This window comes from Macaca thibetana, chromosome 2 (genome assembly GCF_024542745.1).
Source record: "Macaca thibetana thibetana isolate TM-01 chromosome 2, ASM2454274v1, whole genome shotgun sequence".
Taxonomy (NCBI): Eukaryota; Metazoa; Chordata; class Mammalia; order Primates; family Cercopithecidae; genus Macaca; species Macaca thibetana.
In genome coordinates, this window is record NC_065579.1 from 115,944,497 (window position 1) to 115,963,192 (window position 18,696).

At 47.4% G+C, this 18,696-nt stretch overlaps 1 protein-coding gene across 2 annotated transcripts in view; it reads left to right on the plus strand.

The window, feature by feature from the left end:
* The first annotated feature begins 4,220 nt into the window (after positions 1–4,220).
* PTPRG (protein tyrosine phosphatase receptor type G) overlaps positions 4,221–18,696 on the plus strand; it is a 745,156-nt gene continuing 730,680 nt past the window's right edge. For both annotated transcript variants that reach the window (XM_050781197.1, XM_050781198.1), the window contains exon 1: positions 4,221–4,447. In XM_050781197.1, coding sequence (XP_050637154.1) covers positions 4,363–4,447 — 85 coding nt within the window. In that variant the 5' untranslated portion in view covers positions 4,221–4,362. The remainder of the gene's footprint in view (positions 4,448–18,696) is intronic.

An 18,696-nucleotide genomic window follows, 5' to 3' on the forward strand; every position in this document is an offset into this window, starting at 1 on the left:
AATGCCTATTAGGTGCCTAGCACTGTTCTGAATAGTTTATGTATATTAATTCCTCTTATTCTTCTCTATTTAGGAAGAAGTACGGTTATTATAGTATTCCTACTTTACAAATGAGGAAGCCAAGGCATAAAGTGATTAAGTTGCCTATGGTCATGCATATATGAGTAGCATCAGAATCTAACTAGACTGGCTTGAAAGCTACTGCCTTTAACCTGCAGTCTATATTCAAAACAGGTCACCAGCAGTATGGTAGGCAGGATTCTAACATGGTCCCCAAGATCACCAACGCTTGGTATATAATTCCTTCTTCTTGAAATGGGTGGGACCTGTGAACATGACAGGATAGCCACTCCCTTGACTAGGTTACATTATACAGCAAAAGTGATGAAACAGTCACTCTCTAGAATCCTGTAGGAGGATTCTCCTGCTGACTTTCAAGGAGTAAGCTGCCATGTTGTGAGGGGGCCGTGCGCTTAGACCACTAGTTGAAAGCAGCCCTTGGCCCACAGCCAACAAGAAAATAGTAATCTCAGTCCTACAACCACAAGGATCTGAATTCTGTCAATAATCTGAATGTGCTTGAAGGAGGAGCCCGAGCTCCAGATGAGAAAGCCTGGCCACCCCTTGATTTCAGCCTGATGAAACCTTGAGCAGAGGACCCAGCCATGCCGTGCCCCAGCTTCTCACCTCTAAAAGTGACAGGCAATAAGTATGTATTTTTTTAAGCTGCTAAATTTGAGGGTCATGTATTACTAATGTCAGCATCTTCTCTTTGTAGCCTTTTTATCTTCCATCAGGGTAGTTAGGCTCTCTCTCCTTTGGCACTCCCAGGGTTTTCACACCAACTTGCTCACGGTATCATAGAGCCCCCATATCACCTGGGTTAGGATTGTAATTAGCAGGCTGGAGCATGGCAGGGATACTGCTAGGTCATTATTGTGTGACTAGCACTTGAAAGTGTCTAATGTGTATGAATTGTTCTGTAACTGGTTGCAGAATAAATGAAAAGGCATCTGTGAGGTATGTTTGCAAAATGTTATCTTTTGTAGGAACTGGTGGGGCCTGGGTTGTGCTTCCAAGGGTAGTTTGGGGGTAAACTTCAGCCTGGGGTCCTAAGACAGTCACCAGTCCATACCGAATTTCATGTGAAGTTTTAGCATGGGGCCTCCTACACTACTAAGGTAGTGGTAATTCACTTTTCAAACCCTTGTGAGGTTTTCCCCGACTCTGAAGCTCTTTCTTTACATTCCACATTTTGGTGCCTTCTGAAGGCGTAATTCTGTTGCCTTTTCACTGCTGTGGAGGCAAACACATCTGGGTTGAGAATCTCAGCTCTGCTGCCCACTAGCTGAGGATCCATCATTGTACTCTTCTGAGCATGTTTCCTTGTCTATTAAATGGGGAAAATAATTCTCACAGCTGGCAGTATCGTAAGGACTCCATGAGAGAACGGAGCATGGACTTAGGAAGGTATGCTCCCATAAGGCCTGGGGGCTTGCCCTTTTTGTTCGAGGCTGTGTTCCCAGTGTGTCCCTCAAACAGTAGGTGCTCAATACATTTGTTGAATGAGTAAGCAGTTTATGGCATGAATTCAGCACAATGCCTGGTAGACAGTAAGCATTCCACAAAGGAGAGTTTTTACTGTCCATTTCAGAGGAGGAAAGTCACCTGAGGACGCTGACACAAGTGTTCCACGAGTTTTTCCCATTTTATCACTCGACATTAAGAAGGTAGTCAGGGATGCTGGGGTAATCTAACTTAGGAACGAATATCCCTCAATACAACACTTACAAGAAAAATGGCCCTCGCCATCTTTTATAAAGAAGTCAGGATTCCAATAAAACCAGGAAGGACTACATTCCAAAACAAACAAACTCCACTCATTCCCCACCCTGGGGGAGGGTGTTCACCCTTGTTCTGCTAAAGATAGAGCTAGGGCCCTCCCCAGGAACTTCCTGGCTTTTATTAGTTTGTAATCCCAAACGTAACTTTTCAAAGGTTTTTCTTTTGGAAGTGTGGGTGTGAAACCGCTTCCCTAATCACATCGAGCGGGAGGATCTCCAGCCATCTGTACATTATTTGAAAACCTAGCATCCGGTTGGGATGTTCGGGTGGGTGGAGGACCCTGCCGTGTTGGGATAAAACAGCAGGGACACGTTTAAAACACGTCAAGAGCCGTGCGCGGTGGCTCACGCCTTAATCTCAGCACTTCGGGAGACTGAGGCAGGCGGATCACAACGTCAGGAGTTCGAGACCAGCCTGGCCAATATGGTGAAACCCCGTCTCTACCAAAACAAACAAACCAACAAAACAACAACAACAACAAAAATAGTCGGGCATGGTGGCGGGCGCCTGTAGTCCCAGCTACTCGGGAGGCTGAGGCAGGAGAGTCGCCTGAACCCGGGAGGCGAAGGTAGCAGTGACCCGAGATCGAGCCACTGGATTCCAACCTGGGCGACGGAGCGAGACTCCGTCAGAAAACAAAACAATCCCACGTCAAGATCGCTTTGAAACACGGGCAGAAAAACTAGGCAAAAATTTTCAAACGGCTAATTACCTTGGCTCAGTTACACATTTAATCAAAAGCCCGCCTCCCCCACTTTTAGCCCCAGCGTAATGTAAAATAGGGCGCTTAGAAGTCTAAGCGATAAAGATCTTCTGACCGAGAGCGAAGGGACAAAACTCATTACAGATAAGCCTAGTCCTCCCATTTCCCCCGGACGCCTCTCCCGGATTGCTAAAGAAGCAGCAGCTCCCCGGGTGGCTGCCAGGAAATCAGTACAGCCCCGCGGCAATGCTTTCACCCTGCAGGGGGTAAGAGGCGCACTTCCTGCGCTCTCCCCGCGGCTAAGCCGGGGTGCGGGAACCTTCTCCAGAGAAGCTGCGAGTTGGGGAAACTCCGCCACCGATCCATCGTGGCGCGGAGAAAGGAGATGTGGGGCTCGGAAGGGCTAGATTTCGCAATCCTGGGTTCGATATTCCTCCCCTCCCCCACTTTCCCCAGCCTTGGACTGGGCCAATGAAAGCCTGAAAAGGAAAAAAAAAAAAAATTAAATCTCAACGTAGCAGGAGTGCAAAGGCCGCTCGGCTTTGTTTCCCGGCGGGGGAATGCGCTGTGTTGGAGGCGCGAACAGGGGCCGCGGACGGGTGAGCCCCACCGCGGCAACTGCCAGGAGGTGAAGCCGAACAGGAAACCCCATCGCTTTAAAAAGGCAGCTGTCCGCCCTCCGCCTTTCCCCGCGCCCGGGCCAGGGGCCCGGGATCCGCGAGCTACGCGGACGGGGGATCTCGCCAAACCCGAGAAACGTGCGGCGTCTTTTAAGAGCTCAAACAACGGGAATCCTGCAAAAGACACGCCGGCTCCAGAAGGCAGCCTCCCTCCTCTCTCCGAGCACGGGCTACAATCGCCCCCAGTCCTCAAACTGTCCCAGTAGAGGCCGCAGCCACCGGTGCCGCGCGGAGAGAGCGGAGCCGAGGGACCCCGTGCTAGGCGGGAGCCGAGCGCGGCTGCTTTAAGAGCGCGGAGAGCGCGCGCCCGCCAGCTGGCCCGGGCTGCGCGCCCCCGCCACCACCGCGCGCCCCCTGCTCGCTCGCTCGTTCGCTCGCCGGCTTTAAAGTCTCTGCCAGGATCCATGCTCACATGTTACTTCCTGTATGGAGGCATGGCCAGTTTCCAGCCCCGCGCTCTTCGTTCCTCCCAAGCCTGCGCCGGAGCCACAACTTTCAGGAGCATGGACTGAAGGCGCCCTCGCCCCAGCGCCCCTCTGAGATCCTTTGTGTTTTCCTCCGTTTCCTCCGGCCGTTTCTATTTTGGGGGGCTCTCCGCTCCCCCCGCCTCTCCCCTCCCCTCCCCTCTCGCAAACATGCCTCCTTCCTTCCCGGGGCCCTGGAAGGAGCTGCCTGCCTGAAGCCCGGAGACGCCGCGCCGCGCTCAGCCCCGCCGCCGCCCGCCGGCTCTCGGGCTGTGCTGCGCTGCCGACTCAAGTTGGGGATCCTCGGCTGCTCGCCGCCGCCGCCGCCGCCTGCGGTCCCTGCCTGCCCCGGGCCCGGGGCATCGCCGCCGGCCGCCGACTCCGCGCCCTGTCCGCTCGGCTCTCTCCTTTTTGAACGGAAAGCAGCCCTTCTCCGCCGAGAGGATCGTCCCCAGCGTGGCTCTGCGTTCCCGGTCACTTTTTGAGATTTTCCGGGGGGCGCTCGGCGGCTTCCCGGATTCCAAGGGGACTCGGGCCGCCGAGCGCGGGGGGCCCGTGGAGCGGGCGAGCCGGGGAAGCGCCCCGGCTTAGCGGAGGCTCGCACGGAGGCAAGAACTTATTCAACAAGTTTATCCCCCTGCTTTCCTCTTTTCGATGTGCGTTTTCGGACATGCGGAGGTTACTGGAACCGTGTTGGTGGATTTTGTTCCTGAAAATCACCAGTTCCGTGCTCCATTATGTCGTGTGCTTCCCCGGTGAGTGCCGGCCGCCGAGGGGACGCGGCCCCGGCCGGCGCGCGTTGGGGATGCAGAGTTGTCGCCTGGGCGCGGACCTCCGGCGCCCGTCCGGGAGACCCTGGAGAGGGTGGAGGGTGGCCCGGCGCCCGGGGAGTAGAGAAGGATCTGCTCCGCTGGCTTGGGCGCTGTTTAGGGAGGCTGGCTGGTGGTCGAGGAAGGTGGAGGCAGGGGCCGGCCGGGGAGGGGCTGGGGGACGCGGGGATCTGCTCCCGTTCCGTTTTGGGGGGCCTGGGGAGCTGGAATCGGGAGGAAGGGGTATTTCCTTTGCTGACTCGTCGCCGATCGGGAGAATTCGAGTTGTGGGGCGGTTGGGGAGACTGAGGCCATGGAAAGGATGCTTCTGTGGGTTTTGGGGGACCCGGGATGAGCCCCCTCGCTCTGGCGGGTATTGAAGGAGCTCAGAAGGTGGGGGTTTGCTTTGCTGTTCTCCACCCCTTTGGGAAGGCTAGGTTTCGGGGAATGGAAGTCGGAGGCTGGCCGCGGAGGACTGAAGATGTGGGGAGCAGCCTGCGTTCTGGGGTCGGGGGCGCCCTCCCCCGTTCTCGGGGCTGGGGCGCGGGCAGCCCTTCGGTGCCGGCGTGAGGCAGCCTCCTTGGGTGCAGTGAGAGGGCAGGGCGCAGGCGACTAGGGGAGATCCGTGTCTCCCCTAGCCCCGACCGTGGCCCCTTCCCTCCGCTGCTCTGCTCGATTGGATTGCCGGGGTCTGGACGCGGGGAGGGGGCGGGGGCGGGTCGGCGGCCGGGTTGCAGTTCGCGCTTGGGCGGATTTTTTCCTGTCTCGCGCGCCTTGCCTACCTTCATCTTTGCCCTTTTGCAGGCTGTTCGCGGCTGGCAGACCCAGAGCCGCCCCTTTCTGGCCAGGTTAAGACAGGAACAATATTGGCCATTGATAACGAGAATAAATCACCGCACGTAACGGTGTGAGGCTCGGCGACCCTCCACTTCCAGCCCTCAGCTGGCAAGCCCCCTCTTCTCTCCTCTGGGGAGGGCAGAGGCCAGCTGCCTCCCTCTCCTCTCTTGCAGGTCCCCTGGGCAGCAGCCCCGAACTCCCTCGTAGCTGTCCTGCTCCCTCCCTGGGGGTGGAGGCCAAGTCCTGCCCTAGCCCGGGGAAGGTCTGGAAGAAAGGGGGCGATTGGCTTTTCATCCCTCGCTCCCCTAAGGACAGAGAATTCCCCGTTTTTCTGTCCTCTCATTCGTCAGCTCCTGGATACCCGGAGGTGGAGGTTATCTGAATCAAGAAAAAGAGGAACGTGCCTCGAGGTCTCCGCTCTGCTTGGTTACAGTCGCCTGTCCCCGGGCGGCTGGAGCGCCCGTTTTTGGTGCAGCGGGTCCCTTAGTCCCGTCGTGCGCCGTGGAGCAGGGCGCGGGAGCCCTCGTCGCTCTCGGGGATCCCTCTCGGGGGACTGGCAGCGAATGCCCCCTTTGCAGAGTCGGGGATGGCCTCGAGGGGCAGAAAGGCAAAGCACCGTCTTGTCTTCTGCACCCTCTTTTCTCTCTGCGCATCCTCCTGCCTGCGGAGCGGCACGGAGCTCCAGCCCAGAAACGCAGTCCACACTCACCCTGGGGCCTGGGGTTTGCCCACTGGAGTCCTCCCTCTACGGTAGTGTAGGCCATGGGGACACCTCCCGTTAGAAACAGCTGCCTTCATTCACTTAAAGACTACTGCTCACTATTTGGGTTAATCATCTCCCCCTGCTAGTCTCCCCTGCTTTACCACGGACTTGCCGGTTGAGCGGGCTCAGGTGCACACGGGTTGAGCTTTGTGAGGGCCACTCTTTAATGGGTGCAATGGGAGGCCGTGGAGGACAGACTTGCAAATTAGAGGAATTTCCAATTCCACTTCTGTCCTTGCGCTCGGGGATGCAGTCAGTGGGCTGACTGTGGTTTTCTTTTCCCTGGTGTTTGAGGAAGCTTGAGATCCAAAATGGGACTGCCAGGGAGCGTGCTTTCGTGGGGCTTGGACCATTTTCGTCTTCTCATTTTCTTTTCGCGCCCACGCTGCGAGGTAAATAGCCCCTTTCCTGGTCCGGGAGCCGAGGGGTGTCGGAAAGGGAAAGGACAGTGGTGGGAGGCGTAGGGAAGAGGGCGGTTTGGTTTGGAAAAGTGCAGCCCGAGAGAGGGAGCAGCAGGCTTTGGAGCACGGCAAAGTTAAAAAATATCAGAGCTTTGGGAGAAGCTGGCTTTCCGTTTTCCGAGGTTGCCGCGGCGCCGCTGGACCTCAGGGGGCGCCCCCGAGCCACTGGTGGGGCTCCTGCCACCTCCACATTGGTCGGCCTCGGCCACTTCCAGGCCGCAGGGATGGGGAGCGCGTGCCCGGGTTCCGAGGCTCTGGGGCTGCTGACGAGGCTCTGGGGCTGCTGACGCGCCTTGGCGCGAGGAGGCGGCCTCGGCCTGGCGATGCTGCCCCGGTCTTTCTCCAAACCCGGTGGGGGCTGGAGTTCGCCTTGGGACCCCCACTTCTTGCCTGCTATAACCTCGAAAGCCTTTATCTGTTTGACACGAGGGATAAAAATGCTTCTGTTTTGGAGTAGGGTCCTCCTTGTGAGGTCTTAGCCAAAATCCTTTGTTACTTAGTATTTTTGTTTGTTTCCTCTCAGAATCATAACTCAGCATAACTCTTCAGTTGCATTTGAGTTTTCAGCTCCTGTTTAGGATGTACGGGTTAGTTGTAGTTGGGGCAGGGTTTTGGAAACACAGCCCTGGCATGATCTTTTTCCCAGTGGATTGGAAACAGTGGATTTTAGTCTTTGAACAGCAGTGTGGCAGGTTTGGGATCCATTCAGCGTTAATAATGCTTTAAGCGATCCTTTCCAAGTGCAAAGCCAAGAGTGTTACCAAACATGGTATTACGCATATTACGTTTTTATATATCTTTATAAAGCACTGCAGAAATATTTACAAAAATAGCAAAATATAATGGATCCCCCACCCAACTTCAACACTCACAACTCAATCTTTCATGTCTTCCTCCCCAACACCTTATTATTTTATTTTATTTTATTTTATTTTATTTTTTGAGACGGAGTCTCGCTGTGTCGCCCAGGCTGGAGTGCAGTGGCCGGATCTCAGCTCACTGCAAGCTCTGCCTCCCGGGTTTTTACGCCATTCTCCTGCCTCAGCCTCCCGAGTAGCCGGGACTACAGGCGCCCGCCACCTCGCCCGGCTAGTTTTTTGTATTTTTTAGTAGAGACGGGGTTTCACCGTGTTAGCCAGGATGGTCTCGAACTCCTGACCTCGTGATCCGCCCGTCTCGACCTCCCAAAGTGCTGGGATTACAGGCTTGAGCCACCGCGCCCGGCAACACCTTATTATTTTAAAGCAAATCCTACACATAGTTCATTCAAACTGATACATATCTCCAATCACTGGGAATTTAATCGCCTCTGACACAATATAAAATGTGTTACTTGAGAGGGTTAACCTTTTATCTATTTTACGTTGTCAGGCTATTCAGCAGATTTTTTTTTAAAATTGATTTTTGTCTTTCGGCCCTCAGAGTGAAACTCTGGTTTTGATATGTTTTGTATTGTAATTACATTACATCTAGGATGCTGTCATTGGAAACACTTCAGATGGATAAGCTCAGCTGTGTACCTTGGATGTGTCAGAATTGGAGGCTCCGTCATTAACATCGGGTGAATCATGAATCTCCCTCTAAGCTGTCTCTTATTTGCATGTGCGGGCTTTAGTTCTGATGGGCATCCCTTGTGGACTTAGGAAAAGGCAAAAGTAATATTTGGAAGTCAGCAGTCTTTCTCTTTACAGGGTGTGAGCTTGTACAGGGTTTTTTTCACTCTCCCTCATGTATCATGTTTGAAAATGAAGAATCTTTACCGAGTCTCTAAACTGGGTTCCTTTGACACAGTTATGGAATAAAATTTTTGATGTTTCCTTCTAAACAGTGTTCACATTTGAGGGTTGATGGAGTTACAGCACTAATAAAGATAGGCATACACAGGGCCTGTTGGAAATAGGGGAAGTTGCTGCTGTTGCTGGAAGAAGAAAGGTCATAGGAAAGGTTGGCTGATGTGGGAAAACTCACTACTCCATAGTGAAGCTTTGAGCATTTCCCCTTAATTATGGATCTGTTTTCACTGAATAAAAGATTATGTTGTTGTTTACATGAAGCAATCCAGGGCATGCTGACGATTTAATGCAGCAAAACAAACAGCCCTATCAGATTTGCCTTTCTATTCTAAACTGCTCCCAAGTTAGCAAAGTAGAATCAGTCATATTCCTGTGTGCCGATTGAAAGTAATTTTCTTGGCATTCACCTGAGATCACTTAAAATGCCCTAGAGTAGTTATTCGGGAGCCTCTCCTACTCCCTTGCCTCCCTTCCTTTTCCTGGAGACTTCTTTTCTTTTTTTGAGGTGGAGTCTCACTTTGTCACCCAGGCTGGAGTGTAGTAGTGAGATCCTAGCTCATTGTAACCTCTGCTTCCCAGGTTCAAGCGATTCTCCTGCCTCAGCCTCCTGAGTAGCTGGATCTACAGGCGCGTGCTACTATGCCCAGCTAATTTTTGTATTTTTGTAGAGACAGGGTTTCGCCATGTTGGCCAGGGTGGTCTTGAACTCGACCTCAGGTGATCTGCCCACCTTGGCCTCCCGAAGTGCTGGGATTACATTTCTACTGGGCTGTTGCTTTAACACTTTGCTTTTACAGTGAAACGTTGTTTGTTCTTTTTAAATCTGGATTTCCATTCAGCATGTGACAATGAAATGCCATTTCTAGGCAGGATGAAGATTACAATATGTGTACATTCTGAATTAAGAGATTTAAACAATTGTAATTAATACTGTCATCCTGGGTTACATTTCATGTGGTCACATTCCATAACCCGGAGTTTATGGGAAAAATTTAGGGCATCTGAAGTTGCCTCTAAAGCACTTGATGCCCTGAAATTAGCCCTTTGTTTGCTTTGGTTCAAAGTTGACCTCTGTTAGATGTTGATGGTGGTCCCTCAAATTGTTTTTGGCTGTATCCTGTTTAGAGAATAAAATGGGCTGTTTTATTAATATGGAAGCCAAGAAGTACACTGCTCCCCACCTTTAGTTCTCCACCTGAGCTTGATCTAGGTTAAGCAGCCACTGATGAGGGAGTGGCTCAGGAGGGGCTGAGAAGAGCCTGCTCTGTGAGGGCTTCTTTTGGGATTTGGCAATAGTCACTGAATTTGTCCCAGAATGAGGTTGCCTGTGCAAATGATTAAAAGATAAGGCTGGGCACTGTGGCTCACTCCTATAATCACAGTGCTTTGGGAGGCAGTAGGGTCGCTTGAGCCCAGGAGTTCGAGACCAGCCAGGGCAACATAGGGAGACCCTGCCTCTACAAATAATAAAACACTAATTAGCTGGGGGCACTCTTTAGTCCCCACTACTTGGGAGACTAAGGTGGGAGGACTGCTTGAGCCCATGAGGTTGAGGCCGCAGTGTACTGTGATCATGCCACTGCACTCTAGCTTGAGTGAGTGAGACACAGTGAGACCCTGTCTCCAAAAAAAAAAAAAAAAAAAAAACCAAAGTCCATTTGCCAGTCTGAGAAATGGGCCCAACCATCTTGCTTGGAAACGAACTACATCCAGGACTAGGGCAACGTTCTGTGCACTTAAAAAATCAACTGTACTTGTGTAAAAAAGAGTTATCTGATACGGACTTTGCTTTGACTTATTTTTGGTATTGTGTTTATGTGGAGTTGTAACCAACAAAATCAATAAAAAGGATAAGTATATTCCAGAAACCTGTATTTACTTCCCGTTGCTTTTCCCTACAATTTGCCTGTTGCAAATTTCTAAGAACTCAGGATTGTTAATGGCTCTTTAAAAAATGTCTTAAAGTAATATAGGTAAATTTCACTTTCAGGAAAGTCTGTGATGATTGAGATGTAGAACAGATAAATTTGTGGTTTACTCAGTGCGAAAAGGATTGTTAGGCGTAAGTGATGGCTGTGCAAGATTGCTTTAAGTAGCTAGAGGGCTTCTTGAGTGATTGTCCCCTCCTATTGGGACAACTATAATTGGAGGGACCATTTTACTTGGTATCATTTGTAGCAAGATATTTGGTATTTTGACAGAAAAATATATTCTGTGTGAGATAGCTTGCTGGATCTATGCAGGCCCAAGGTTTTATGATTGCAGCCCTTAATACAACTATTAAAAAATTTTTGTTTTTGGTCAGGTGCAGTGGCTCATGCCTGTAATCCCAGCACTTTGGGAGGCTGAGGCGGGTGGAACATGAGGTCAAGAGATCAAGACCATCCTGGCCAACATAGTGAAACCCCATCTCTACTACAAATACAAAAATTAGCTGGGCGTGGTGGTGCGTACCTGTAGTCACAGCTACTTGGGAGGCTGAGGTGGGAGAATCGCTTGAACCCAGGAGGCGGAGGTTGCAGTGAGTTGAGATGGCACTACTGCACTGCAGCCTGGGTGACAGAGCAAGACTCCGTCTCAAAAAAAAAAAAAAAATTTTGTTTTAAGTGCTTCCAGGGATAGGAAGAGGAATGACAGGTGATGAGGTTTCTATATGTGCCTGGTTTCTCTTTTGGAAACCTCCCAAACAGAATTGGGTTGTGTTTCACTTGTACTTGGGGTGGATGTGGGGAGGGAGGTAACTTACATATTGAATGAAAACTTTGATGTGTGTCAGCCAGTTGGTGAGAGTTAACCATACTGTTTTGTCAGCATGTAGCTGGAAGAAATCTTTTAGGATCCTGGAACTTGTTAATGCTTTTTTATTTGTTTTCTAAACTAGGTAGCTATTGAGAGTTATACAGAATATAGCAAAGTAGGTAAGAATATGGCCTCTGGAGTCAGCCTACCTCTGCCATTGCTAGCTGTGCTACCTTGGAAAAGTTACATACCCTCTCTGTGCCTAATTTTTTTCTTCCTCTGTGAAATGGGGTGGTGATAGAAGCCTGACTCCTAGAGTCTTTGTGAGGCTGGAATGAGAATGCATATAAGGACTTAGCGCTATGCATGGTAAATAGTAAGTGCTCAATAGCCATTTTTTTAAATCAAACGTTTTATAGGTTTATTTTTGTAGAGACAGGGGCTCTCCCTGTGTTGCCCAGGCTGGTCTTAAACTCCTGACCTCAAGTGATCCTCCTACCTCAACTTCCCAAAGCGCTAGGATTACAGGCCTGAGCCATTGCTCGTGGCTGCCGTTTTTATTTTATGTGTTCTTAAGAGATTTGGATAGGAGTGTATGGAAGGAGGACAGTGGAATTGAAAAGGACGACTGTATGTATAGACAACTTTTTAAAAAAATGGTGTAAACATATGTGATGGGTTTTTGTATCTGTCTTTGCTGTTGAGGGTGAGGAGGAGTGGGGATCAGCATGAGGACATCCTATGTAAGATTACTAACAGGTTACATTTTGAAGTTTAAAGAAATGAGAAAGCCCTCATGAAGTCTGAGATTGCCCACATTGCAAAGGAGGTCTCTGCTTTCTCAGCTTAGAGTGGGAAAAATGCTTTCTGCGGGCTTAAAATGTGTCTGATGAATCTTCCAAATCCCTGTGTAGAAAGAATCGTCTGGTCCTGCATCCTGAGATGTTAATTCCTCTTCTCAGGCCTTATGGACGGTGTGGTAATGGAGGAAAATAGGTTACTCATTACTGGGATTCACTTTGGCTCCACTGATGGGAAGCAAACAGTAGTTGGGTGTTTGCTTTTGTTTTACACTTGTGTAACACTTGAACACATTCATGTCCTGTCTCTATATTTTCATGGATTCAGAGCTACAGAGCATATGAGAGAGAACCAAACACTCATGCACACCTCGTGCCCTCTAATCTTTTCTTTTTTCTTTTTGCAGACTGAAATCAGCATGATATTTTTCTGGCCAAACAACAAAATGTGATTTTAAACTACTCAGTTTAGCTATTTTTGGGGAGTAGCAAAGTGACACAGTTGGCTGCTGAATTCTAGCAACTAAAAAAGAAAAAAATGAAAGCATAGTTCATGGAATATGTAACACTTCCATGTAAGAAAATAGGACAACTGGTCTTATTTTTGGGTCTGTGATACTATCTTTCTAAGTGAGTGAAGCAGGGTGTTGTATAATGCAGTGGATATACTTTTGAGGAATTCATACTAGTTACAATATACATCTAAGAGGTATTTGAGTTATCATACCATTACTGCCTCATGAATCCTGCAGTGCACTTAAATCAGATCCGCTCATTAATTGGGAATGATTTGGGTAGGGGACACAGCCATAAGCAATTGACCAAGCATACAAGCATAGTCTAGATTAGTGAGGAAATATTACTGACTTTTTAAGGTTGTCTCGAGAACTTTTTAAGAATTGTGAAAAGGATTTATTTACAAAGCAGTGGTTATTTATGAGTTCTACCTGTTTTTTAAAATGACACTTTTCCAGAAGCGTTTCTCTAGTAAACGTGAAGGCTTAGCTCTGTCCGTGGGTAGCTAAGGGTGGTTACCCATGGGTGGTTACCTAACATCTTGTGGAAGTGGGATTGGGTAGCGCTGGGGATCTGGGAGTTTCAGATATACATATCTCTTACTCAGAATCCACACCAAAACCCCAGAGACCTGGGTTGAAATTCTTAGTTCATTACATCATTTACCTTGGGCAAATGGGCCTCACCCTTTTAATCTATAAAATGGGAATAATAATTATAATAGCCTACGCTTACCAGGCACATGTGATCTCTGCCCCATACTTGAGCATTTTATATGCTTTTAATCATCCCTGGAAGTAGAAACCGTGATTATTTCCACTGTAGGGTGAAGAAACTAAAGTTGAAGAAGGTAGGTCCAAGGTCACCGGGCTAGTGAGGCGTAGGGGTGTTGGCGGGGGCGGTGGGGGGTTGGGGGGGCACGGCGGTGATTGTAATATGTTTCTCTAATCATTGCTCAGGGTTTTGTTTTTTTTTTTCCCAGATAGAAAAAAGTTTTTTTTTTTTTTTTTTTTTGAAGAGCGTATGGAAACTAATTTTCCTAATTGCACAGGAGGGCCAATTGAAAGATCTAGCTTTTTATGTATTTCACCCTATTTTCCCATATAAGCAAGTGCCATAAACACTGGGTGAAATACTGTACTTGTTACAATTAAATAAGTACGTAATGCAATTAGTATAGGATTTTATTTGGTTACGTTGAAGAGATGACCTTTCAGCAAATTACTTTAGCTTCTGAATAAGCTGATAATAACTGTGGATAGAGACTGAATTTGTTGGTGGTGAGTTTTTTTGATACTACTCCTCTTCCAAATTACCTAAATTGATTTGCTTTGTAATTTGAGAACTTTTGTTTGGGGCTTTGAATATGGTTACTTTGTAATAATGCGGTATTTTTACTGTCCCATGTATATCATCTAAGTGTGGGCAGCAGGCTGTGAATCATAACTTCAGGAAAGGTCTGAGGGTGTTGTGTTTGGCAAGAGATGGCTTGGATTCTGCATTTTTCCTCTGGAGTTTGGAACTAGCCATGGGAGCCAGCCAAACCAGCTGTGGGATCTTGGGCAAGACCCTCAATTTCTTTGGGGTTGTTTTCCTCACCCTTCACTAAATGGCTTCTAAATTTTTTTTCTGGAATTTTAGAGATTGTTGATTCTAGGCTAGGCAGTGGAAGGGTTATGGTCTTTTTGCAATATGCAAGTCAGATGCCCGGGACGCACTGTGATCTGTGAGGTGCACTTGTTGACTTTTTCCTGTGAGGGTTTGCTTCCTAAAGCATTGAGAACCCTTCCATTATCTTGCTAACCTTGCTACAGATTATCCTGAGGGAGTAGCAGACAAGGTGGTAAGTGGAACTTGGTTAATGGAATGCCTGTAAGCTATTTTTTGTTGTTGTTTTTCAAACATGAAACCTTATTTCTCCTGGAGACCCAAGTAAAAAAACAAAAAAACAAAAAAACAAAACGGAGATTTGCTCATGCCAACAAAATTATGTGTAGCCTTTAAAACTATCTAATGTGATTTATGATTGGAGTGGTGGGGGCAGACGTCTTTGTCTAAAATGAGAAACAAAGCTACTTCCGGATCTTGTGTCTGGAAAGGAGAAATGGAGAAAGGACAGGCATTTGGGTTATCTGGAATTCTACAGATGTTCTTTTGGCCATACTGTGTTTAAAAGAAAAAAATAAAATAAAAATTAAGAATGTGTTAAAAATCAGTCATTTGGCATTCATGCCATCAACAAGTTTCTGTGTGCCTAGAGCATGCCAGGCACTGTTTCTAGGCACTGGGGAGACAATGGTGACCAAAACAGATGGAAGCCCCGGCCCTCATGAGAGCTTCCCATGAAAGTCTGGGTTATTCTTGAACAATAGGAAGGTCTAACAGCCTAGGGCCTATGCTCTTGCTAGGCAACAACATTAACCTGAAATTAAATAGTGCTACCCCTTGGGATGGGGCACACACCTGGCCCATAGTGGTTATTTACAATACTCAGCTGGTCCCTGGAGGTGTTTGCCACCCAAGCATAGGTGGATTTTCCTGAGGGACAGATTTTTTCTTTGGACTTGTTTGGGGTTTTGTATTGCCTGGATTGGTCACGTGTAACCAGGTGTGTGTGCACATGCACTAGTGCGCACAGGTGCGTTGCTGCCTGATGACTTGACTTCTTTCCTATCAATCTCGCTTATGAAGCTGAAGCTCAGCTCTCCTGGCTGTGTCCTTTTCTGGCTTTACAAATGGCCTGCTGCTTGGATATTGCACAGTCATGTGTTGACTTCCCTGGTTGATCTGAATTTCTGTTAGCTTGTTCAATTAAAACAAAAGTGTGTTTTGAAAAATCGCTCATTTAAGAGCTGGTTCTCTTGATCACTTTCTTGTTATCAGATGGCCCAATAAGGGGTATGATGTGGGGGGACAAGGGGGGAAAGCCAGTGACTAATGGAGTAGGATCTGAGTACATTAATATTGGAGATGCCTTATTGGTGGGTCCCTTGCTGCTTAGTTTTTTTACACGATATTGCTGCCCTCCTAATTTTTGCACATGGATTTCCAATAAATGATAGAAATAGTGCACATTTTAATTTTTACAACAACAACATGTGAAAGCTTGAACTTTGTACACAATAGAGTGGCTAGCTTTTGACTATTACAGATGTATGATTTGAGGGGATGATTCCTTCACCCTTGTTTTAGTACATGTTCATTAAGTGGTCGCTGTAATATGTAATACATTTACATGAATTCCCCACATATGATTCAGAGCCAAATTAGACTATGTTCTTTGAGGGCAGGACCACATTCCTCCTTGTGCTGTATCTTTGGTGTGTTGGTAGCAGTAGTCATGTTTGAGGGCTGACAGAATGAGTAGATAATGCTCTTCAAATGGTTATAGAATGTTTTACAAGACACTGATGTCATTGCATGTATTTTCAATATATCTCATGTTTGTATATTGTGTCTTCTTACGAGATATGCTATCCAAGGTTAATACCTTCCTCAAGATAATTCTGAGTATATATATTGTCATGGTGGTTGAAGTTTATCTTTAAAAAGAGAAAAGCTAAATTCGTACCTTCTGTTGGCCACTAAGATATCTATTGCTGAAAACAGGATTCTGTTCTAATTAGAGGACAAATGTGTCTGGGACCGCAGGGTTATGTTTTGATGGTTGCAATGGTAGTAAACCTTTTTTTTTTTTTTTCCCCTCTCTTGTGGAATAATTTAAGCTAAATTCTGTGAATATGGTGCTCATTGTTTCAAAAGTGGCCTTGGATCTTAGGGTTGATTCAGGAGAAGGTAGCCTTCTTATTTCTGCTTTGTTTGTTCCAGAAACAGTGAATGAGGTATGCAGAGAGCAGCAGAGCTTGCCTCAGCTGACAGTAGAGCGTGAAAATGAATGCTGATCTGTTGCCCAGTAATGGCTTTGTGCAGGTTGGACTAGGAGAAGGGCTTGCCTGAGCTGATCATTTTTGCTTGGTTGACAAGTACTAGTTGATCACCAGATCTACTGCCCTTGATGAGACAGATGTTGGCTGGTGCATCATGGTGATTCCAGATGTGCGTAGGCAGAAGCTAAGTTTTCTAGAACACATTGCTAGTCAGTGCCTGCCCTGTTTTATCCCTCTTCCCACCAGTTGTTTTCTCTTCTACAACTAGTCATTTTCTCTTATTTACATGTGTGTGAAGGTTATGAGTGGAGGGTGCAGAAAATCTCTTGACAGTTTTAGGCACTAGCTTCTCATTTTCCCAGTCAGTTTGGTCAGAAGCTGCTGAAATTATTTCATGTGATAGAGGTTTGCATGCTAGAGGTCTTAGTTCGTTGCGGGTTGCTATAACATTACCTGAGACTGGGTGGTTTATAAAGAAAAGAGGTTTATTTAGCTTCCAGTTTTACGGGCTGGGAAGTTCAAGGGCGTGGCCCTGGTGTCTGGTGAGGGCATTTGTGCTGCATCATAACATGGCGGAGAAGGTGGAAGGGGAAGTGGACATGTGCAAAGAGAGGCAAAACCCAAGTGACGTCCTGGCTTCATAACAACCTCGCTCAAGGGAACTAATCCATTCCCACAAGAAATGACTCGGGCTTGCCAGAATGAGAACTCAGTCACTGCCTTGAGAATGGCACCAAGCCATTCATGAGGGATCCACCCTCATGACTCAGACAACTTCCACTAGGCTCCACTTTGCAGCATCACCATGTTGAGGATCAAATTTCAACAAGATTTGGTGAGGACAGACTGAAACCATAGCAGTGCATGACTCTAGCGTTAGAGATCTTTCTGAACATATTTTAGGATGTGGTTTTTCAAAGAACAACTCAGTTGCTAGTGAAGTTTCTTAACTGAAATGAGGGAGTTGCTGGTTCTTGAAATTTCTGTTGTTCCTTATGATGCGAAGTGGGGGTAAAATTGATTTCTGGGGAGTCTAGGGGAAATGTAAGCACTCTGACCACATAAACAAAGGATTTTGTGAAAGTAAACCTTATATGCCTTGGAAACTTTAAGTGGGGTTGGGGGAATGAGAGTTGAAGACAAGTGGATTCTGATGAAAGAGGCCAGTGGCAAATGTGTATTTAAAAAAATACGCGTTTTTTTGCAGGTACCAGAGTGAATCCCAGCTTTGTCCTTGGCTAACTTTGGCCAGTTACTTAACTTTATTGGTTTTCTTATCTTTAAAATGGGGATAATGAGAATTTCAACCTTCTTGAATCCTTGTGAATATTAAATGAGATGTGTGTGCAAAGCACCAGAAAAGCATTAGGCACAGAAAACTTGTTTTTTTTTTTGAGGTGGAGTCTCACTTTGTCACCCAGGCTGTTCAGTGGCACCATATCAGCTCGCTGAAACCTCTGCCTCTTGGGTTCAAGCAATTCTCCCTGCTTAAGCCTCCTGAGTAGCTGGAATTACAGGCGCCTGCCACCACGCCCGGCAAATTTTTGTATTACATAGAGATGAGGTTTTGCCATGTTGGCCAGGCTGGTCTTGAATTCCTGAACTCGGGTGATGTGCCTGCCTCGGCCTCCCTGGAGTTGGAGTTGATATTACAGACATGAGCCCCTGTGCCTGACTGGCACACAAAATTTTATAAATGGTAACTGTTTTTAAAAGCCAGTGCTTAAGATTCGTGAAACAAAAGTGTGCGTAAACATGCTCTCAATGAATGCTGTGCAACTCTTGTGAAGACATGGGAGAGAGGTGGAGCTACGACAGCAGAGATCCCACAGCAAATAAAGTAGCAGAACCAGAATCTGAACTGGCTTTGGCTGCTGTCATGCCGCCTTCTGTGCAGAGCCAGAGTTCGATGAATTTAAGGCTCACATGGCTACCAGGAAGAATTTTTTTTTTTCATTGACAGAGGTTTAGCAAAGATGACTTTTAGGGTTTAATTTGTCCTATATCCCCCACCTTGAAGAAAAAGGTTTATAGCTACTCTTCATATTCTCATTGCTGAAATTATCAGCACGAGTAGGGTACACATGCCTTGCTGTATATCTTTGTGTTAATATGGGGCCAGTCACACCCCCTAGGTGCATACAGATGGGGATATTGAATGAAAGTGAACAGCATATGTCTTTTTCCTGTCCCTGTGTGTTATTTTGCAGTTTTTCTACAGAGGAATTGGAGATTGGCATTTGAGCTGATGGTCCCCATTCCCATAGCTGTGGCAGATGTTGCTAATTGATCACAGAGCTCTTTGCTACTGAAGCCTGAACTAGGTCTTAGAATCATTTTCAGTAGTTGGTCTGGGAGAGACTTTTGTGCCATCCCTGTGCAGATTAACCAACCTTCGA